Raw genomic sequence first — 23,573 nt, forward strand, 5'->3', positions numbered from 1 at the left:
GTTCTTGTATTACACAATAAAATCGTAGGAATTGTCAAATGTTTCATTGAAGAACCGCAGGGGGGTCTGATGGGGCAGAAAGTGATGATTATTGGTAGTTGTGTGGAGACTGTCAACTGGGGAGGATTAGCGTGACGGGGAGGGGGGTTCATTGCTGCGGTTGTGGTCTAGTGGTTGACGTTGGGCTGACTGTGAGAACAATGAAAAATCCTTCTGGAACTGCATGATTACAGAGGGAAAAGTAACTTTCTCACTTTGAAAGTGAAAGAGTTGGACATAAACATGTGGAAATACAAATGACATAGGAGGATGTATTGTACCACAGACATGCATTTTTATTTAACAAAGTATAAAAAGCTAGCCTTTTTTATCATTGATTTGTAACAAACACATTGCTGACAGTCAATAAATTAAGTTATACACGTCTGTTTGTCGTCCACTTTTACATCTCTTTTCATCTGTCTACATCAAAAATAGTACTCACTTATGACATCCGCAATATAGTTAAACTGCACTAGAGATATATTAGCATAAGACTATACATTTTAACAGACAGCCACAAACCAACTAACATCTCTGGCTTTAAAACAGGTAAATCAGAACCCTTTCATATCACAGTCCCTATCATGAGTATATCTGCACTTTTCCCAAAAATACAGAACACCGATACTGTCCCACTTCATTGCCTTAGCTGCAACTCTTCACTTGGGTTGCCCTTACTCCGGGCTTCGGTTGGCCTTTTCCTTTACATAATCACACAGTGAATAGAGACATCAAAAGTCCCTGATTAGAGAGAAAGGAACTAAGAGGTGTCACGTCAGAGGTGTCTGGAGCGGAGCCTCACAGGACGGCTAGAGAGCCTTGTGCCGAGCGCGTGATGTCACAGCTCACTGCTCCAGTCCCGGGACTCCTGATGAAGTCACAGTCCACTGAGGTTGCCTGCAGAGTAATGGACTGACTTCCATGATAAAACACACACATGCACGCACACACACAATTACCCCCAACTCACATCTTTGCTTAAAACCCTTTCTCCCTCCTTATCCTGTCCTCAACTCCTCTGAAAGAAACACATGATTCCCCCTCTCTCCTTTCACAAATTCAGGGTGCATATGAGCATTAGAACATAGCAGGACTGGCAAAAACACAAGGCACTCTCCCTGGCTGGCTGTACTGGCTGGCTATACAGGCTGGCTATACAGGCTGGCTATACAGGCTGGCTGTACTGGCTATACAGGCTGGCTATACAGGCTGGCTGTACTGGCTGGCTATACAGGCTGGCTATACAGGCTGGCTATACAGGCTGGCTATACAGGCTGGCAGGGTTATAAAATGGACGGGATTCAGATGAGGACATTAACAGATCAGTGCTTTTGTAAAATTGACCAATCATAGTTGGCTTCAAAACAGGTAAACATATTGTCATATTGAGGGACAGGTCTGACAGTGAAGACAGAGAGACAGACCCTCACACTCATGCATGTGCACACAAACACGGTTGGACGGGTGGGTGTTTTCCCTCAGGCTGGTGGGGTGAGGGTGGTGATGGTGAGTTTGACTCCGAACATGTTCTCCCATTGTGTTCTGACCCACACCAGTAGGCCCTGCACCAGCTCTGTACTGTCAGAGCGTAACGACCACGTCTTTTCCTCCTTCACTATCTGCACAGGAAACACACACAGACACTCTTATGTACTGTATACGCAAACACACACACAAAGTCACACAAAGTCCTATATCATGCTGTTTGGCACACGGCAAAGAATAAACTCCACAGCTGGCAATTTCAAAATTATTTTAAGTGATGGAACAACGCTTCAAAGTGTTATTTGTTTGAAATATCTGGGTTTGAGGATAGATTCTGAAATATCTTTTGGACAGCATTTAGATTATATTAGAAACTATAAACTTGGGTTACTATACAGATCTAAGAATTGTTTTACTGTATCCATTAGAAAGACCTTAGTAACCAAACTGCTGCTTCCTGTCCTAGACTATTGTGACATCATCTATCAAAACACAACCAAGACCTTACTTTGCGAATGAGATGTCTTTTATAACAATCTTTGCAGATTGAATGCCATTATAAGAAATCATTGCACACTGTCTGAATCACTAAATGAACTGTTATCACTAAATTGACTTTTATTAGTTGTATTAGTAGTAGTTTTTATTAGTTGTAGCAGTAGTTTTATTAGTTGTATTAGTAGTAGTAGCAGTAGTTTTTATTGAAAAGATTTGGCATGGGTCCTCAGATCCTCAAAAGGTACTACAGCTGTACCATCGAGAGCATCCTGACTGGTTGCATCACTGCCTGGTATGGCAACTGCTCGGCATCCGACCGCAAGGCACTAGAGGGTAGTGCGTACGGCCCAGTACATTACTGGGGCCAAGCTTCCTGCCATCCAGGACCTCTATATCAGGCGGTGTCAGAGGAAGGCCCTAAAAATTGTCAAAGACTCCAGACACCCTAGTCATAGACTGTTCTCTCTGCTACCGCACGGCAAGCGGTACCGGAGCGCCATGTCTTGGTCCAAAAGGCTCCTTAACAGCTTCTACCCCCAAGCCATAAGACTGCTGAACAGTTAACCAAATGGCTACCCGGACTATTGTATTTAACCCCCCCCCCCCCCCCCCTGATTTGTTTAACACTTTTTTGGTTACTACATGATTCCATATGTGTTATTTAATAGTGTTGATGTCTTCACTATTATTCTACAATGTAAAAAATAGTAAAAATAAAGAAAACACTTGAATGAGTAGGTGTGTCCAAGCCTTTGACTGGTACTGTATATATATTTTCTTAACTCTTATTTTTCTTATATCTGCATTGTTGGTTAAGGGCTTGTAAGTAAGCATTTCACTGTAAGGTCTACTACACCTGTTGTATTCGGCGCATGTGCCAAATAAAATTTCATTTAATTTCATTGTTTTTATTATTATTATTATTAGACAGTAGTAGCCATATTCCTCTTCTTACTAAGTATTGTTCGCTTGTTAGTTGTTTTCATCTGGACACTCTTGAAAACGAGATGGTGCATCTCAAAGAGATTTCATCCTGAAAAATGTCTAATAAATATACAAACGTGTGCCCAACTTTGCTCATGATAGCATTTAGCTTATCCAGCTTACCCTTGAGAACTTGGAAGAAGCCCTTCCTAATCTAAGACCAATCACAAGCCTCTTTCCTCCCTCAGTCTCACCTCATCGTAAAGCTTGATGTCCATTCTGCATGGGTCAGACGACCATAGATGGACAGAGCTGACACAGCTGATTGGCTGGGTCTCCTGAACAGTGACCCGCCCACTGCAGGGTTCCCCGTTCTCATTGGCTGACGGGTGGGGCAAGCTCTTGCTCCATTGGTGGTCTTCGTTGAGCAGGTACAGGGTTTCCCGGGTGGCCAGAACTGTCAGAGGGGTCACGCTGTCTTCTGGCAGAGAGAACAAATATAAGACACAGAAAATATGCATTTGGTCTAAATGTTTAAAACACCCCCCCCCCCCCCCCCCTCTCTGTACTGATTATCATCATATACTTGCATCTAAATAGTTTGGCTTGTACTGTATTTATCTAACCGGGGGCTTTATGGCACGTCTCAAAGTGTTTTACCATCTGGTAAACAGACGCAGGGAGAGCCATATCAGTGGGACGTCGGTACCGTGGTGAGATAAGACAAAGTGCTCTCATCTCCCTAGCACCCCCATGGAGAAACAGCCACCTCTCTCTCGCTCCCTACTCTTCTTCCCCTGTGTTGATATACTCCATTAAACCAGGAATGAACAGTCCAGCTTTGATCAGTGGACAATCAGTCACCAGGGGTATAGGGTGAAAAATAAGAGTCATGCAACACTGGATCTGACTAGACTACAGCGATCTCCTATAGGGAGAGAGAGTGGGAGGACTGGGAAGGGAGCGATATACAGTAGTGTGCTTTAAACTTTGATCCTCCACAGATGACTGCAGTTACCTGGCACCATACAGTATCATGACTTTCTGAATTGACACTCTTCAGTGTACTGGATGGGCTGAGTTAGCCCAATTCATTTTATTTTGATATAGTGAAATACGTTATTGTCCTCCCTCATTCTCCCCACACTGGTCCACTGAAGTCCAGGGATATAAAGTGGGTGGACACTTTCCTGTGTCAATGGATATATTTCCTATTCTATTCCTCTATACTCCTGATGTTTAAATCCCGAGTGGCGCATCTGTCTAAGGTACTGCATCTCAGTGCTAGAGGCGTCACTACAGACCCTGGTTAGATCCCGGGCTGTATCACATCCGGCCGTGATCAGGAATCCTATAGGCCGGTGCACAATTGGCCCAGCGTCGTCTGGGATAGGGGAGGGTTTGTCCAGGGTATGCCGTCATTGTAAATAAGATTTTTTTCTTAACTGACTTGCCTAGTTAAATAAAGGTTAAATAAAAAAACCATTCTATTCCTCCATTCTCCTGATGTTTAAACCCAGTTTAAAACCCTTCAATTTCTCTATCCTCCTGATGTTTAAACCCAGTTTAAAACCATTCCATTTCTCTATCCTCCTGATGTTTAAACCCAGTTTAAAACCATTCCATTTCTCTATCCTCCTGATGTTTAAACCCAGTTTAAAACCATTCCATTTCTCTATCCTCCTGATGTCTAAACCCAGTTTAAAACTATTCAGCAGAGACAGAAGGAGCAGGTGAGTGCATGTTACAATTACAGTACTTTACATTCTTTTCACCTGCACAGACCATAGCCTGCAGCCATGCTTGGCTACAGATGCAATGTCTGCAGTCACAGACAGAGAGATACACAGATACACTCAATCACACAGAGAAACATTAACATTTATGCACGCACATACATACATACATACATACATACATACATACATACATACATACATACAGAACAAAAATATAAACGCAACATGCAACAATTTCAACGATTTTACTGAGTTACAGTTCATATAACTGTAAAAACTCTGAGTTTCCTGAATTCCTATCAGACCTTGTAGTCATAGCAGATCATATTCTAATTTTTGGTGATTTTAATATTCACATGGAGAAGTCCACAGACCCACTCCAAAAGTCTTTCGGAGCCATTATCGACTCAGTGGGTTTTGTCCAACATGTCTCTGGACCTACTCACTGCCACGGTCATACTCTGGACCTAGTTTTGTCCCATGGAATAAATGTTGTAGATCTTAATGTTTTTCCACAAAATCCTGGACTATCGGACCACCATTTTATTACGTTTGCAATCGCAACAAATAATCTGCTCAGACCCCAACCAAGGAGCATCAAAAGTCGTGCTATAAATTCTCAGACAACACAAAAATTCATTGATGCCCTTCCAGACTCCTTCTGCCTACCCAAGGACGTCAGAGGACAAAAATCAGTTAACCACTTAACTGAGGAACTCAATTTAACCTTGCGCAATACCCTAGATGCAGTTGCACCCCTAAAAACGAAAAACATTTGTCATAAGAAACTAGCTCCCTGGTATACAGAAAATACCCGAGCTTTGAAGCAAGCTTCCAGGAAATTGGAACGGAAATGGCGCCACACCAAACTGGAAGTCTTCCGACTAGCTTGGAAAGACAGTACCGTGCAGTACCGAAGAGCCCTCACTGCTGCTCGATCATCCTACTTTTCCAACTTAATCGAGGAAAATAAGAACAATCCAAAATTTCTTTTTGATACTGTTGCAAAGCTAACTAAAAAGCAGCATTCCCCAAGAGAGGATGGCTTTCACTTCAGCAGTGATAAATTCATGAACTTCTTTGAGGAAAAGATCATGACCATTAGAAAGCAAATTACGGACTCCTCTTTGAATCTGCGTATTCCTCCAGGGCTTAGCTGTCCTGGATCTGCACAGCTCTGCGAGGGCCTGGGATCGGGAGAGACACTTAAGTGTTTTAGTACTATATCTCTTGACACAATGATGAAAATAATCATGGCCTCTAAACCTTCAAGCTGCATACTGGATCCTATTCCTACTAAACTGCTGAAGGAGCTGCTTCCTGTGCTTGGCCCTCCTATGTTGAACATAATAAACAGCTCTCTATCCACCGGATGTGTACCAAACTCACTAAAAGTGGCAGTGATAAAGCCTCTCTTGAAAAAGCCAAACCTTGACCCGGAAAATATAAAAAACTATCGGCCTATATCGAATCTTCCATTCCTCTCAAAAATTTTAGAAAAAGCTGTTGCGCAGCAACTCACTGCCTTTCTGAAGACAAACAATGTATACGAAATGCTTCAGTCTGGTTTTAGACCCCATCATAGCACTGAGACTGCACTTGTGAAGGTGGTAAATGACCTTTTAATGGCATCAGACCGAGGCTCTGCATCTGTCCTCGTGCTACTAGACCTTAGTGCTGCCTTTGACACCATCGATCACCACATTCTTTTGGAGAGACTGGAAACCCAAATTGGTCTACACGGACAAGTTCTGGCCTGGTTTAGATCCTACCTGTCGGAAAGATATCAGTTTGTCTCTGTGAATGGTCTGTCCTCCGACAAATCAACTGTACATTTCGGTGTTCCTCAAGGTTCCGTTTTAGGACCACTATTGTTTTCACTATATATTTTACCTCTTGGGGATGTTATTCGAAAACATAATGTTAACTTTCACTGCTATGCGGATGACACACAGCTGTACATTTCAATGAAGCATGGTGAAGCCCCAAAATTGCCCTCGCTAGAAGCCTGTGTTTCAGACATAAGAAAGTGGATGGCAAAAAACTTTTTACTTTTAAACTCGGACAAAACAGAGATGCTTGTTCTAGGTCCCAAGAAACAAAGAGATCTTCTGTTAAATCTGACAATTCATCTTGATGGTTGTAAAGTCGTCTCAAATAAAACTGTGAAGGACCTAGGCGTTACTCTTGACCCTGATCTCTCTTTTGACGAACATATCAAGACTGTTTCAAGGACAGCTTTTTTCCATCTACGTAACATTGCAAAAATCAGAAATTTTCTGTCCAAAAATGATGCAGAAAAATTAATCCATGCATTTGTTACTTCTAGGTTAGACTACTGCAATGCTCTATTTTCCGGCTACCCGGATAAAGCACTAAATAAACTTCAGTTAGTGCTAAATACGGCTGCTAGAATCCTGACTAGAACCAAGAAATTTGATCATATTACTCCAGTGCTAGCTTCCCTACACTGGCTTCCTGTTAAGGCAAGGGCTGATTTCAAGGTTTTACTGTTAACCTATAAAGCGTTACATGGGCTTGCTCCTACCTATCTTTCCGAGTTGGTCCTGCCGTACATACCAATACGTACGCTACGGTCACAAGACGCAGGCCTCCTAATTGTCCCTAGAATTTCTAAGCAAACAGCGGGAGGCAGGGCTTTCTCCTATAGATCTCCATTTTTATGGAACAGTCTGCCTACCCATGTGAGAGACGCAGACTCAGTCTCAACCTTTAAGTCTTTACTGAAGACTTATCTCTTCAGTAGGTCATATGATTGAGTGTAGTCTGGCCCAGGAGTGTGAAGGTGAACGGAAAGGCTGGAGCAACGAACAGCCCTTGCTGTCTCTGCCAGGCCGGTTCCCCTCTCCACTGGGGTTCTCTGCCTCTAACCCTGTTGCAGGGGCTGAGTCACTGGCTTGCTGGTGCTCTTTCATGCCGTCCCTGGGAGGGGTGCGTCACTTGAGTGGGTTGAGTTACTGACGTGATCTTCCTGTCTGGGTTGGCGCCCCCCCCTTGGTTTGTGCTGTGGTGGAGACCTCTGTGGGCTATACTCGGCCTTGTCTCAGGATTGTAAGTTGGTGGTTGGGGATATCCCTCTAGTGATGCGGGGGCTGTGCTTTGGCGGAGTGGGTGGGGTTATATCCTTCCTGTTTGGCCCTGTCCGGGGGTTTCTTCGGATGGGGCCACAGTGTCTCCGGACCGCTCCTGTCTCAGCCTCCAGTATTTATGCTGCAGTAGTTTATGTGTCGGGGGGCTGGGGTTAGTTGGTTATACCTGGAGTACTTCTCCTGTCTTATCCAGTGTCCTGTGTGAATTTAAGTATGCTCTCTCTAATTCTCTCGTTCTCTCTTTCTCTCTGAGAACCTGAGCCCTAGGACCATACGTCAGGACTACCGGGCATGATGACACCTTGCTGTCCCCAGTCCGCCTGGCCTTGCTGCTATTCCAGTTTCAACTGTTCTGCCTGCGGCTACGAAACCCCTACCTGTCCCAGACCTGCTGTTTTCAACTCTTAATGATCGGCTATGAAAAGCCAACTGAGAGACCTGAGCCCTAGGACCATACGTCGGGACTACCGGCCGTGGTGACTCCTTGCTGTCCCCAGTCCGCCTGGCCTTGCTGCTATTCCAGTTTAAACTGTTCTGCCTGCGGTTATGGAACCCCTACCTGTCCCAGACCTGCTGTTTTCAAACTCTTAATGATCGGCTATGAAAAGCCAACTGAGATTTATTCCTGATTATTATTTGACCATGCTTGTCACTTATGAACATTTTTGAACATCTTGGCATGGTTCTGTTATAATCTCCACCCGGCACAGCCAGAAGAGGACTGGCCACCCCTCATAGCCTGGTTCCTCTCTAGGTTTCTTCCTAGGTTTTCGCCTTTCTAGGGAGTTTTTCCTAGCCACCGTGCTTCTACACCTGCATTACTAGCTGTTTGGGGTTTTAGGCTGGGTTTCTGTACAGCACTTCGAGATATTAGCTGATGTAAGAAGGGCTATATAAAATAAAATTGATTGAAAATTGATATAAGGAAATCAGTCAATTGAAATAAATTCATTAGGCCCTAATCTATGGATTTCTCATGACTGGGCAGGGGCGCAGCCATGGGTGGGGCTGGGCGGGCATAGGCCCACCCACTTGGGAGCCAGGCCCACCCACTGGGAAGCCAGGCCCAGCCAATCAAAATGAGTTTTTCCCCACAAAAAGGCTTTATTACAGACAGAAATACTCCTCAGTTTCATCAGCTGTCCGGGTGCCTGGTCTCAGACGATCCCCAGGTGAAGAAGTCGGATGTGGAGGTCCTGGGCTGGTGTGGTTACACGTGGTGTGCGGTTGTGAGGCCGGTTGGACGTACTGCCAAATTCTCTAAAACGACGTTGGAGGCGGTTTATAGTACAGAAATGAACATTCAATTCTCTGGCAACAGCTCTGGTGGACATTCCTCCAGTCAGCATGCCAATTGCACGCTCCCTCAAAACTTGAGACATCTATGGCATTGTGTTGTGTGACAAAACTGTACATTTTAGAGTGGCCTTTTATTGTCCCCAGCACAAGGTGCACCTGTGTAATGATCATGCTGTTTAATCAGCTTCTTGATATGCCATACCTGTCAGGTGGATGGATTATCTTGGCAGAGGAGAAATGCTTACTAACATTGATGTAAACAAATTTGTGCACAACATTTGAGAGAAATAAGCTTTTTATGCGTATGGAAAATTTCTGGGATCTTTTATTTCATCTCATTAAATATGGGACCGACACGTTGCGTTTATATGTTTGTTCAGTATACATACACTTCTAATGTACCTTGATGTAGAAAGGCCAGGAGGTAGAAGAACTGTAGCTGGCCATCCTCCACATCAGTCTGCATGTCTTCACACACTAGAGGCCTGGGGAGACACAGAGGAAAGACTTACATAAGAGACAACCAGGTTAATATTCACCACGTTACATTGAACATCAGGCCCATACACCACACCAGACACTGAATCTAAATGCTTTTGAGAAGGGGCAGATCTCAAAAGTGTGGAGATATGTCTATTGTTCCTGATTCATACCTGTATCACCGAGACACATAATGAAGACTTTGGCCTATGGTTTCAAAATGGCAACCTGGGTGAGTTTGTTTTTTCGAAAGCGAGCAGACAGAGGTAATAGTAATTCTATGTAGTGTTTTGTGGTTTCTGTGGTTGACTTTAAAGCGACCACGTGTTAAATGTTATTCCAACTATATCCATGATAGTGTGATTATAAAAGCTAGACAGAGATGGTAGGAATGATGATAAACAAATAAACTGTCCTGAGTCATCCTACGGTCTTGTTCAAACAGTGAGTCTGTTGTCTGAGTAGCTGGGGTTTTCAGCTACACAAAAAAAGAAGGGCCGTATAATAACTGAGCCATGAATTAACTCAGTGAATGTTCAGCGTGTTCCAACAATACCACAGAAACAAGGGTGGATGGTAAATCCATATACTAAAAATGGTTTCCTTTCCTATCTGGTCGTCCTCACTTTCCAGTCCTTTCACGTGAGCAAGGATACAAGAAGATCATAAGAAAGGAAGCCACTTCACGGTATTGGGATGAACCCGCTAAGGACTAAGATCATAGGGGAGGAAGCCACTTAACAGTATTAGGATGAACCCCCTAAGGACTAAGATCATAGGGGAAGAAGCCACTTAACAGTATTGGGATGAAGCCCCTAAGGACATTGCACTGCAGGATCAGCTCTCTAGTTAAAGGTAATGCATCGTTAGCGCTTTCTTAGCATCTCGAGGCTAACACATGTAAGACATTAGTATGTGGTTCAGCCACTAATTTAGAGCCCAATTTTCGACAATGGGGAGGTTTAGTAACACCAGACAGAAGTTACCACAGCCTTGTCAGTGTCACAGTTGGGGTAAGACACAGATGTGCCTATGGCTTGGCTCAATACAATTGAGTGGAAACGGTGAGGATATGAGGACATCATGGAAGTCTTTCATGGCAATTATAACATAAATCTGGGCTGTTCGTACCAGAGATGATGCTGTGGGTTGAGCCTGGTGGTGGAGATAGACTTAAGCTTGCTGTCTGACTTGGTAGCCAGCTCACGCACCACTCCTGAGGGAGAGATAGATTGGAGGAAGGGAAAAAAAGAATAAAGAGATACAAATTAAGTTTAGTGATGCATCCCTATCAATGGTTCTCTCAGCTCTATTTAAATGGGTACCTTTATCTACTGCCCCAGAGTCAGATGAACCCGTGGATACCATTTTTATGTCTCTGCGTGCAGTTTGAAGGACGTTGCTAACTAGCGCACTTGCTAACTAGCGTTAGCGCAATGACTGGAAGTAGCATGCTAGCCGATATCCATAGACTCCCAGTCATTGCGCTAACACTAGTTAGCATTGGCTCGTGAAACTACCTCTAACTTCCTTCATACTGGACACAGAGACATAAAAATGGTATAGGCGAGTTCAAAATCCCAAAGTATCCCTTTAAATAGAGTTAAATCATGTTTTACTGTGTTTCCATGCAGTGTATTGGAACATCAGCACAATTAATTTCAATGAACTGGGTCACACCCAAGCAGATCGGATGAGGACTAGGGACAATTCGTGTTGCAAAGGGAGGGTATCTTACTGGAAACTTTCAAAGAATGTGGGTATCTTTCAAGGATTTTATTTAATCTATCACAAGACATCTAGTGGTCCTTTTGGGTACTTCAGATTTGACAGGTGTCTAATAATCACTGACCCTCTGTTTGGCCTTATCCCATGTAAAATATATGAAATAACTTAAGATGATTTTCCAAAAAATGATTGAATGACAAAGCTGTAAAACATTATCTTAAATATAAACCATCAACTTAGTGAATACCATTGGTGTTTAATATGAGGGTTTCAGCATTAAATATATTTTATATATTTATTTTACACACTTATTTATTTGACAATGTCAGTATGTATTTGTTGTCAATGTTTCGGCGTCAAACTGGTGGCAGCTGTGAAAAAAAGCAAATTGTTGGAAGTGTTGTAAAGTTAATTGAAAATAATTGCATTGTTGATTAGATGCTTTTTTCATTAATTAGGCTATTTTCTCTTGAACCCTATGGTCTATCTACTATAAACTTTTTAAAATATAAAAAATGAATACTATATATGAATAAAAAAAAAGAAAAGTTATTCAAGTATAATTTACCAAGGTTACGATAGATTCCGGTAACTTTGGTAAACTACCGGTAGCTTTGCAGCCCTAGAGACAATAGACAGAGCTAATGCGAGACTCTTCCAGTCTGTGGTGGGTTAGGACTAGAAAGCTGACAGGTCTCTGGTTTCAGATCTAGGATTACAGCTCCATGGAAGCAGGTGAAAAACACAGGTTGGAAAAGGTACAGGAGTACAATGTGCCAGGTCACACTCACAGCGACAAAATACTTTCCTCTGGGGTGGTAACAATAGGGACCACAGGACCACAGGTAAATGCCAAGGTTGAACAGGTGAAATTGAAAGGGAAGTTGAGTTTAAAGGGAAACACACTGAAAAGAGTAAGAGTGAAACAACAGAGAGAACAACACATATAAAGAAAAACAGAGTAGGAACACCCTGCGCCTATCAAATTCCAAGTTCAACAACAACAGGGAGGAGAAATGAAGACATTGTGTGGCACCAGTAGCCTATTCTGGCTCCCAATGTCTAGAAGATTCAACCTCAATTCTTCTGCCATTGTTTATTTTCCTTTCTTCCCGGAGGAAACTGATCTGCCACACTAACGTTCCAGACCAGGAGGAAGTGAAGCCTACGGGAAGAAGCACGGTGCTCGATTAAAAGGACAACCATTAAAGGGACGGTATTGTTGTCACTCTTTGAGCTCCCCTTTAACCCCTTATCGTCTGGTGGGTTCTAGTGAACCAATAGGAGACCACACACACCTCTATTCAGGACATTATTCAAGGTGAAGCAGTGCAGAGATTTGCCCTCTAAACTCAATAACACTAAATTCCTTCTGGAGCAGAGGACAAGGTGGAGCTTGCAGGACAGGGCAAAGCGGGACAGGACAGGGCAAGGTAGGGCCCATTTAGTTTTATTATCTTAGACAATAACATATTTGGATCAACACCTACTTCTGCCACGTGCAGGAGTCAAGAACATCGTCCTTCGTCTAAACATACCCCTGTGCTTTCTCCTGACGATGTACACTGAGTGTACAAAACATTAGGAACAACTGCTCTTTCCATGACATAGACTGACCAGGTGAATCCAGGTGAAAGCTATGATCCCTTATTGATGTCACTTGTTAAATCCACTTCAATCCGTGTAGATGAAGGGGAGGAGACAGGTTAAAGAAGGATTTTTAAGCCTTGAGACAGTTGAGACATGGATTGTGTATGTGTGCCATTCAGAGGGTGAATGGGCAATACAAAATATTTTAAATGCTTTTGAACGAGGTATGGTAGTAGGTGCCAGGCGCACCGGTTTGAGTGTGTCAAGAACTGCAACGCTACTGGGTTTTTCACGCTCAACAGTTTCCCGTGTGTATCAAGAATGGACCACCACCCAAAGGACATCCAGCCAACTTGACACAACTCTGGGAACCATTGGAGTCAACATGGGCCAGCATCCCTGTGGAACGCTTTAGACACCTTGTAGAGTCCATGCCCGATGAATTGAGGCTGTTCGGAGGGGGTGCAACTCAATATTAGGAAAGTGTTGTGTTGCGTGACATAGTGGACCACCGTCGCCATGACGAGAGGATAAACAGGTACGGGGCTTGGTCGCCCATGGCGACAGGCCTGGCTCGCAGAGCTTAGAGCCCGAAAAAAGAAAGCGGATCTGTGTCGGCGTCTGGGATCTGTCCTGGCCAATAAAGTTACTCTCCCTCCTGCCGGTTCAATAACAGAACCCTCTCCACTAGGTTAACCACTTCCAACCTTCCCAAATACCCCTTCTTATTTTCACAAGGAATAGTTGGACACTCAGCGTCCTATCGGCTGAAACCAAACACTCTCGGCCCTGTCGGAGAGGAAAACAGGTCTGAGACACGGTGTTGTAACGGTATCTGATAGGGTTAAACTAGAGAGATATGACATCTGATTATATCATCCATCTACTTATAAGAGACTGAGTTTACTATGCAGTTAAAGGGACAGTTCACCCAAATTACAAATATCACTCAAGATGGTAATTGCTGTTGTTGATAAGTAAAAAAAATCATAAAATCTTGATTATGTTTCCTGGTATCCATAGATGAGGTCAGTTTGTAATTTGGGAGCACTACCCCTTAACTTGATGGTTAGCGAAGGAGACAGGAACAGTGAAGGAGACAGGAACAGTTTTCCATTACCTTTCAGGAATGCAGTGTCTGGATCCAACCCACACAACCAAACCAAACACTCCTTCTATGACCATTTATGAGCATCGCAAACCTCACCAAACCACTTACCAGACAGACCTCTAACCATACAGACCACATATTTTTACCCAGTACCCACTGTAGGTCTGTACGGGGCAATAAGGCATTTACATTAGCAAAAGCCGAGACATTGTTCAGACAAGTCTTTGATTGACATGGTGACCTTAACTGACTCCTCCTGAATATCAAGTTAAGACTTGTCCAGCCTTATTCCTAATTTCAATAAAACATTTTCAAGCCCAGTGAGCAGTGAACAGATCGGTCCCTATTAGCTTCTTCTCCTTGGTGTAGTAAAACCACATCCTTGATTCCTCCCAATCCCTTTCCTTCTCCATGTCTGTAGCCCTCACCACCGACCAAGCCAGGCGTGACCACATCTGTTCTGGGAATGCCAGCCCAGTCTGAAAATTGGTTTTGTTATGGTAAAGGTATCCTTTGGTTCTTTCCCTGAGACAAATATTGTAACAGCTGTTATGGGGGCAATGTCAGAGCTCTGGACCGAGTTTTTAGGCACATAATGAATAGTTCCAGTTTCCTGGAGGGGAGGGGAGAAAGTGAGGAAGGCCTCATACCAACGAGGGGAGCACTGAGAAGGCACCTAGTTATTTAGGCTCTCTCTCTCTCTCGTTCTCCCTCCCTCTCCCTCTCTCTCTCTCTCGTTCTCCCTCCCTCTCCCTCTCTCTCTCTCGTTCTCCCTCCCTCTCCCTCTCCCTCTCTCTCTCTCTCGTTCTCCCTCCCTCTCTCTCTCTCTCTCGTTCTCCCTCCCTCTCCCTCTCTCTCTCTAGTTCTCCCTCCCTCTCCCTCTCTCGCTCTCTCTCGTTCTCCCTCCCTCTCCCTCTCTCTCTCTCTCTCGTTCTCCCTCCCTCTCCCTCTCTCTCTCTCGTTCTCCCTCCCTCTCCCTCTCTCTCTCTCGTTCTCCCTCCCTCTCCCTCTCTCGCTCTCTCTCGTTCTCCCTCCCTCTCCCTCTCTCGCTCTCTCTCGTTCTCCCTCCCTCTCTCTCTCTCTCTCTCTCATTCTCCCTCCCTCTCCCTCTCTCCCTCCCTCCCTCCCCCTCTCTTTCTATGCCAACTGGACAGGACCAGCCATGTTGTCTGTCTGCAGCACATACCTCAGAACCAGGCCTACAACCAGGCTCAACTCTCCTGTTCCTCCTCCTCCTTCCTCAGGAACACAAAAAGAACAGAGGTTATTTTAAGACGTATAGGAGATGATCCAACTGGCAGGCTATAGCAGAGCCCTGTTACAGTCTCTCTCTACGGGGCCGTTCAGCTTTGCAATACAGAGTCCGAGCCCAGAATTGGACTGGCCTAGCCGGCTATGTGGTCCCAGTGACTGAAAAGCTGGACCCGTCCTCAGCCGTTGAGAGGAAGGAGAAAAATAATATTTGATGAATCCAGACAAGGACACAACCTCATGAGACAATTATTCCAACAGGCCTCACAGTAGAAGAAGAAAAGGACCACCTCTAGGAAAGCTAGAGCATACTCTTGGAAGAGAAGAGAACTCTAATGAGATCTATTATGCTCTAGGATGTACAGTGGATCTACACAACATAGACTCACGTTGACAATAGACCCCTTTTGAGGCCCGAAATCCACCTTAGATTCTGGACTGTACCATCACTTTCAGAGTCAGAGGGTTTCCAAATAAGAATCTGAGGACATCTGAGCATGTGGTACATAAGAAGGGTCAGAAGGATCAGAGGGGTCGGAGTTCGTTTGCCACCCCTGTAAAGGGAAAGTTAACAGTGTTGAATACTGATCCTATCTAACACCTCATTGCTGACTCATCCTGACCCTGTTATCCCAGATTAGCTAAAGAGTTAATCTGGAAAACAGTCAAATAATGACTGGATCCAAGTGATTATTGATAAAACCGTGAATGACAGCATGGAGTCCCCAAAGATAAGATAGCACCGACTCAGGTCCACAGAGCCTTAGCTGAAGACAGTTTGGCCATGGTGCTTCCCCTTGCTGCCAAAGGGACTCCATTAAAAAGTGCTCTAGTGAAGTTGTGAGGAGAAGTTGTGAGAAGCTGTGAGAGTCAGAGAGGGGCGTGTTGATCTAATAAAACTCAGCTTTCCTCTCTCTCTGCTTCTGGTCTTGCCTTGCTGACAGGCTGAGAGTCTAGTCAGGGTGTAGTCACTGTGAGCAGATGAGTATGAGATGAACATACTGAGAGGGACGAGAGAGAGACAGAGACAGAGAGAGAGACAGAGAGAGAGACAGAGACAGAGACAGAGAGACAGAGAGACATAGACAGAGAGAGAGAGAGAGACAGAGACAGAGACAGAGACAGAGACAGAGAGAGAGACAGAGACAGAGACAGAGACAGAGAGAGAGACAGAGACAGAGACAGAGACAGAGACAGAGACAGAGACAGAGACAGAGAGAGAGAGAGAGAGAGAGAGAGAGAGAGAGAGAGAGAGACAGAGAGAGACAGAGTGCGTGACGGAGGAGGAGCGACGGAGGGAGAGAGTGAGAGAGCGAGACAGAGAGCAAGAGAGGGACATATTGTCCTAAGAACGAGTGCGCTCCCCTCTAATCCTCTCTCATATCCCCAGGAGGAAGGCCCTTAATTCATGAGATACAGATGCATGCAACATATGTGCAGTGTGTGTGTGTGTGTGTGTGTGTGTGTGTGTGTGTGTGTGTGTGTGTGTGTGTGTGTGTGTGTGTGTGTGCGCGCGTGTGGCAGCGTCTTGCCTGTGAGGAGGCTGAAGAAGCGCTTGCAACGTGCGCTGTCCCGTACTAGCAGGGTGTATGCCACGGGCCCTTCCTCAAACTCCATGTGGATACTCTGGGAGCCCAGTCCCACCTCCAGGTAACTCAGCTCTGTGATTCCACGGCTGTCCCTCTTCTGCAGCCAATCACACGGCTGCCCTCTGCCAGGAAGAGAACAATGAAGACGAGAAAGTGGGAAAGAAATAGAATTAGAACACTGTGTCTCATATTACTTTATTTGCATGTATCTTGCCTATCAACGTTCTGTTTCCTTGAGTCTACTCACGTGATTGTTTTTAGTGTGTGTATATGTTGTTGTTTGAGCATTGTTTGTGCATCTTGTCAGATAGCCACAGACTGTAGCTCAGCTGGTAGAGCACGGCGCTTGTAACGCCAAGGTAGTGGGTTCGATCCCCGGGACCACCCATACACAAAAATGTATGCACGCACGACTGTAAGTCGCTTTGGATAAAAGCGTCTGCTAAATGGCATATAATAATATAATAATAATAACAACCAAGTCACCGATTGCACCTTTAAAAAAGTAGTGAGAAGGCCATCATAACAATATGAACTCTATCACACTGTTGCGCAACCAAACATGGCCGTTACACAACTTCCAGGGCGTGCTAAGGACAGTGGGGGTGTGGCCTTCTGGGGTCAGAATCCCAGTAACTTTATAGGGACCATCGCAGCACGAGACTCTGGCCTGTCCAACACCGTACTACTCACACTCCTGGGAGGAAGTGGAGGCAAGACAACATGCTTTTGATGAAGACAAAACAGCCATTGATACAGGGCTTGATATAGTGTTCACACAGAGGGAACATGGAGCCACTGATATAGGAAATAGGAGAAGTGGCTGGGGAGAGTGTAGGGCCACCACAAACACCAGGGCTGTAATGGGTTCTCAAGATGTGGCCCAGAAAGTCTGTTAGCATTGGGATGTGGTGGGTTACGTAAAGCTGTGGTGATCCTATAGGGTTGGTCTGCTCCCTACCAAACCTGTTGCTGCTGTACCCATAAATGTCACCTATAGCTTTATAGAAGAAACTCTAGTCTACAGACCAAATGCCTCTACAGACAATACATTCATGACAGGTACAACCATTTCTGTGACCCCTGAATGGGTATTTTTATTCCAGGCTTCTCTTGTGTGATGCTCTTCAGTGTGACAGGTCAGGTGGTTAACTTACTCCATGTCTGATGTCACTTCCAGGAAGTAGATGCGTTGGTCAGACACCACCAGGAACGAGGGGAACTCCACCGGATCACCAAACTTCACGGTCGACACCTACAAAGATAAGATGTACACACGTTAAAGATTCCACAACAGATAACTTAACTGCTGTAAATAACTTTCACTGAGGAAAAATGGGTGGCTGCATTCAGAGCTCTTCTTATACATACTGTATAAGAGCAGATCAGTTCCTTTTTAAAAGCAACAAAGTCACATCAATCTTCATTGAATACCGTGCAGGCCCAAAAACAAAACAGTTGAGCTGTTGAAAGAGAAAGAGCCAGAGGGGAGAGGAGCACGTGTGACAAGATAAATAAACATCAGATGAATGAGCATGTTATGAGCTGGATCTCCTGTCTCCTGCTGGGGAAGCTCGTGTCCTCTTGGCTCCCTCTCCTTGTCCAGGTGTCCTGAGCAGTAAACCAATACCCCTCTACTCCACAGGGCTCCCAGCATGCATTGCACATGGAGGAGCTCATTCAAGGCCATTGTGTGGTGGGTGGGGGTGGCGATAGAGAGAGAGGGGGTGCAGGACAGTGAGAGAACAGCTAGGGGCACAAAAGCAGCCAGGAGCAGATCACAAGAGCTGGAGCCGACCGGTTTTGGCTGGGTTAGCAGTTCACTGAACTTCTGAGCAGAACTGCTGTGACCAGATTCAGCTATGTCACTGAACTGTAAACCGTTGGTTCTCCTAACCTTGAGAAAGGAGTGGAGCTCCTCTTCCTCTTCGAACACCTCCACATCCAGGAAGAGCTTCAGCCGATGGTCCACCGCCTCATAGTCCTCTGAGAGAAGGTCCAACTGGCCTACAGACAGTCAGAATAGTGTTAGCGTAGCATTTATAACCAACACACAGGGAAACCAGTTAGCTTAGCATAACCAACACACAGTGACACCAGTTAGCTTAGCATAACCAACACACAGGGACACCAGTTAGCTTAGCATAACCAACACACAGGGACACCAGTTAGCTTAGCATAACCAACACACAAGGACAGCAGTTAGCTTAGCATAACCAACACAGACGCACAGTACTAGTTCAAAAACAGTACAGTTAGTATGCAACAGCTAACAGACCCAATAACATTTTGGCTGTGGTCTCCCTACTTTCACTTTTAAACAAATATATTTACCTTGGCAGATCACACTAAAACAGATAAAAGGGATGGGTCTCTCATAATTGAACATATAGATTTTAACCCTCCCTCCCACTAAATCTAAACTGTCTATAAATGGTAGTTTATGGAGCATTATGCTGTCGCTGTGTAGTAAATCTAACTTGGCATAGGCCTACTGGTCCATTTAGTGCAAGGTGACACACATCAACACCAGAGACAATAGAGTCATTAGGCCAGTTTCCTGGCAGTTAGTTACTATCTGGCCATCATTCACTAGGCCTCTCTGATTCTGGTCCAATGCTACATAGATCACTGTGTGGAAGTGTGTTTATAGCTAAAGGAAGAGTATTAAAATTGCCTTTGCATTTGAGTCATTCCGCTCTGTTCATCTCAATATATGTTGGCAACAGATGAACCCGGTAAAGCCCCACGGGCCAAACCCTCCCCTAAACCGGACGACGCTGGGCCAATTGTGCGTTGCCCTATGAGCCTCCCGGTCACGACACAGCCTGGGATCGAACCCGGGTCTGTAGTGACTCCTCAAGCATTGCGATGCAGTGCCTTAGACCGCTGCGCCACTCGGGAGGCCCCCAACATTCCCTTTTTGATGTGTGATATTCAGATAAATGTGTCCCAAATACATGGGAAATCAGATCAAAGAAGCTTTTAATCTACATGTAGTAATCTGGTGTTAGACTAAAGGACTTGTTCTACAAAAGAGATAGGTGTCTTCATCCTTTTTAAGTTACATCTCAATCCACTGCACACACACACACACACACGTGACGGGTGTACACACACACACACACACACCCTACTTCCCTGCTCAAGTTGAACGAGCATGTTTCTTTTGAAACTCAGGCAGAGCTCTTAATTCACGGAGCAAATGAGTGGCCTTCTCCCAGACAAAGAGGTTAGTGTAAAATGAACGTCAGCTCAGGGGCTGATGAAGTGCTTTGGGATGGGTCTCTGCAGTGGCGTGTGGTTTTAAAAGAAGGAGAAGGAATCCATGTTCTCAGTCTTTCAGCATCTCTGGCTGATAGAAGGGTCTATTATTCTGTGTATATAAAGTATTTATACCCCCTCCAAGATCATTCTTTCTTTCTTTCTCCCTCTCTCTGTGTCTCTCTCTCTCCCTCCCCTCTCTCTCCATTCTATTGTCTTCTCTGTGGAGGCTAAAGCATTCCTTCCTCTCCCATCAGTTCTAATAATAACTCCAATCTGTCTAACAGTAAGCTCTCCCATGGTTCAGTAAGACTCACAGACAGAGACACAAGGGGCCAGGTTGGGACACTGTCACCAACATCAAATAATCCCCTGTGGATTGTTGTGTTACACTCTTTCTTGCAAAACACAAATACGTATTTCCTCCTTGTCTCCTATCACTAGGGCCCTGTGTTTGGACTATCATGTCACTTGACCTGGATTTTAACCTTTATTTGAAGCCTTTTCCAGAAATGTGAATTACACCAAAAATGAAAGCAATTGTCTGAGGATGGTGCTGGACCAATTGACATCAAAAGAAAAGGGGTACCATTTGATGAAAAAGCTTTAAATAAAAGGTTCAAATCCAGGTCATCATCACTTCTAATCAAGGATCATATCCATTTTATGACTTAATCTGATGGCTGATAAAAAACCAAGGGACCCAATCAAACAATGTTATTTTGTTTATGCCTTCCCCCCCCCCCCCCATCATAATACCAATATGTTATATATTAGCAATAAAATTGGTTATTGCAGAAGTATTCAAATATATATTATGACTACAAAATGCTGTCTATGCAGAGAAAGCAGGACCCACCTGGGCTGGCTTGTTCTGCATGCTGATCCTGGGGTCCAGGTGGGGTAGCACCAGCAGCATAGCTGTAGCTTCCTGCTATACTTCCTTTACTCTGGCCCTCTGTACTGTAGAAGCTGGCGGGCTGGGACAGGCTCTGGTCCCGGCTCTGGTCCGCCCAGGTCTCCCCCAAGGAGAAGGAGCTTCCCTTGGCTGAGAAGAAGGAGGAGGTGGGGTCCTCCATGGAGGTGGTGGTCTGGATAGTGTCCTGGGTTGAGGCCTTCATAGCAGGGCTGCCGTAGTGGCTGGCCCTGGCAGAGGAAGGGCCTTCCATGGTGGGGTCCTAAAAACAGAGGGAGGGGGAATATGGGAGATGTATTGACCCTATGGCGGGGCCTGAAAGCTGATTGATTGATTACCCTAGACTTTAAAAACATGTTCATCATACATCAACATATTTAAATAAATCTTAAAAGACATTAAAATCCCAAACCTTGTTGCCCGGGTGACTGGGTAGAGGTGTATCCCTGTGGTTGAAGGTAAAGTGTCGGTCAGTCCCATCTTGCCCTGGGGAACCATGGACGGGCGTATGGACGGGCGTACTGGTGGAGGGAGCTAATTGGCCAGCCAGCTGGACCACATGATCACTACCACACTCAGGACAGATGACAGTACTTCCTGAAGTAACAGAAAATAAATACATTTAGTGTCAAAAAAAGTGTTATACTTCAGTGTGAATTCATACGTATTGGTAAATTAATGTATTTTGTAATAGGTTTTTTACACAAAAGGCTTGTTTTAAAAGGCAAAATTCTGTCCATAATCTTGTATCTATCACTCTTTAAACAGAGTTAATGACTAGGCACTTCAGCCTTTCCTTGGTGTAGATGTCATAGTCAGCATATGAAGGCATATGGCTAACTACACTCCAACTAGAAGGTACAACTGTCAAAAGCCATAGACATCTGTAGAACAAACTCTCCCTGAGCTCTGGGCATGTCAGAGCATGTTGTCATTTCAGCTCTGGGTTGTTGAGGACCGGGAGAGGAGGGCTAAGCTGATAGCCTGAAGCCATCTGTATCTGTCTCCGCTAATTATAGTGGTTAGTTAGTCGTCTGTGGGACAAACAGCCAAGCGTTAAAAGACAAATAGGACTGAAAAGCTCAATTTGGCCTGTTCAAATGTTTCTTTTCAGCGATTTTCTGGTCAATTAGTACTTGAGAAAGAGAGTTGATTAAAAGAGTTGATAGAAGAACCTCACAAGCACCTTCGACAAAGTTATGACAACCAATTTAGAAGGGAAAAATCTGTTTGGTTGCTTGGACCATAGCTGTTATGTCTGTTGCCATGGTAATAATAATAATAATAATAATAATAATAATAATATGCCTTTTAGCAGACGCTTTTATCCAAAGCGACTTACAGTCATGCGTGCATACATTTTTGTGTATGGGTGGTCCCAGGGATCGAACCCACTACCTTGGCGTTACAAGCGCCGTGCTCTACCAGCTGAGCTACAGAGGACTACATGTAACCTCAAGAGGTTTTAGAACAACTCATCATCGGAGCTCCTCCCACATCCGTGTGACGTCTGTCAAGGCATGATCCTGCACGCTCCCAGTAGAGCCCTGTCCTTAAGATCTCTATCAGAGGGATGGAGATGACTGAACATGAGCAAAATAAAGGAAACACCCACATAAAGTGTCTTAATAGGGCGTTGGGCCACCGCGATGCGCCAGAACAGCTTCAAAGTGCCTTGGCATAGATTCTACAACTGTCTGGAACTCTATTGGAGGAATGCGACACAATTCTTCCACGAGAAATGCCATAATTTGGTGTTTTATTGAAGGTGGTAGAGAACGCTGTCTCAGGCGCTGCTCCAGAATCTCCCATAAGTGTAGGCCTGGGCGATATGGCCTAAAAAATAATATCTAATTTTTTTCAAACTTATGGGCTGATTTACCATATATAGCTCAAGGTTTTTTTTTATTTTTATAGATGTTCTCTAAATAAGCTTTTTTGTACAATTAAAGGTCAAATACACTGCATTTCAAACAGTCCCTTTTTTTCCTGCAATAATCACTGATCTGGTGTTCAAGTCTGTCTATTAAAATGTCATTTTTGTTAAAATGTTTACCAGAACTATGCATTATGCACATTCACTAATAATGACTAACTTCTTGTAGCAGTCATTATAGAACTCAGGTCTCATACAGTAAGCAATCTCTCAAGCACAAGCCCACATGCTAATGAGTAGCCAGCTAGTCTTTACATTTGATGTTTAACCAACTTGGATCTATTTGCTAGACAACAAGGCAGAAGAGTTTAATTGTTAGGAACACACCCTTCTGTCCGTCTCCAACTGTTTGATCAGCATGCTAGCTGGTCCACTTTGTTCAGGTTGAAATCAAGTGGCCTATCTTATTTCTCAGAATGAGAACGAGTTGCCAATTCCTTATGTAATTGTGCTTTATGCTTATTGCACATTTATAAAACAGACTAGAGAGCTAGTATAACGGTCTTTGGCTAAAATGCTGGTACCAAACTGAGCAAACAGCATTAATTTTCCAGAATCAATGTTCATTGATACTCCTGTTTTAGTAGGGTCTGCTCTGCACGCAATTTGAG

General features: G+C 44.4%; 1 protein-coding gene across 1 annotated transcript in view; it reads right to left on the reverse strand.

Annotated features, from left to right (window-relative positions):
- Positions 1-312: 312 nt before the first annotated feature.
- Positions 313-23,573, reverse strand: part of LOC311114344 (serine/threonine-protein kinase 11-interacting protein-like) — a 34,847-nt gene continuing 11,586 nt past the window's right edge. Inside the window, exons 18-26 of the mRNA XM_084189608.1 lie at positions 21,439-21,623; positions 20,970-21,288; positions 18,744-18,853; positions 18,004-18,101; positions 16,790-16,968; positions 10,709-10,793; positions 9,500-9,582; positions 3,204-3,430; positions 313-1,661 (exon numbers count right to left, since the gene is read on the reverse strand). Coding sequence (XP_084045734.1) covers positions 1,521-1,661; positions 3,204-3,430; positions 9,500-9,582; positions 10,709-10,793; positions 16,790-16,968; positions 18,004-18,101; positions 18,744-18,853; positions 20,970-21,288; positions 21,439-21,623 — 1,427 coding nt within the window. The 3' untranslated portion in view covers positions 313-1,520. The remainder of the gene's footprint in view (positions 1,662-3,203; positions 3,431-9,499; positions 9,583-10,708; positions 10,794-16,789; positions 16,969-18,003; positions 18,102-18,743; positions 18,854-20,969; positions 21,289-21,438; positions 21,624-23,573) is intronic.

The sequence above is a fragment of the Coregonus lavaretus genome (genome assembly GCF_964263955.1).
Source record: "Coregonus lavaretus genome assembly, contig: HAP1_SCAFFOLD_1760, whole genome shotgun sequence".
Taxonomy (NCBI): Eukaryota; Metazoa; Chordata; class Actinopteri; order Salmoniformes; family Salmonidae; genus Coregonus; species Coregonus lavaretus.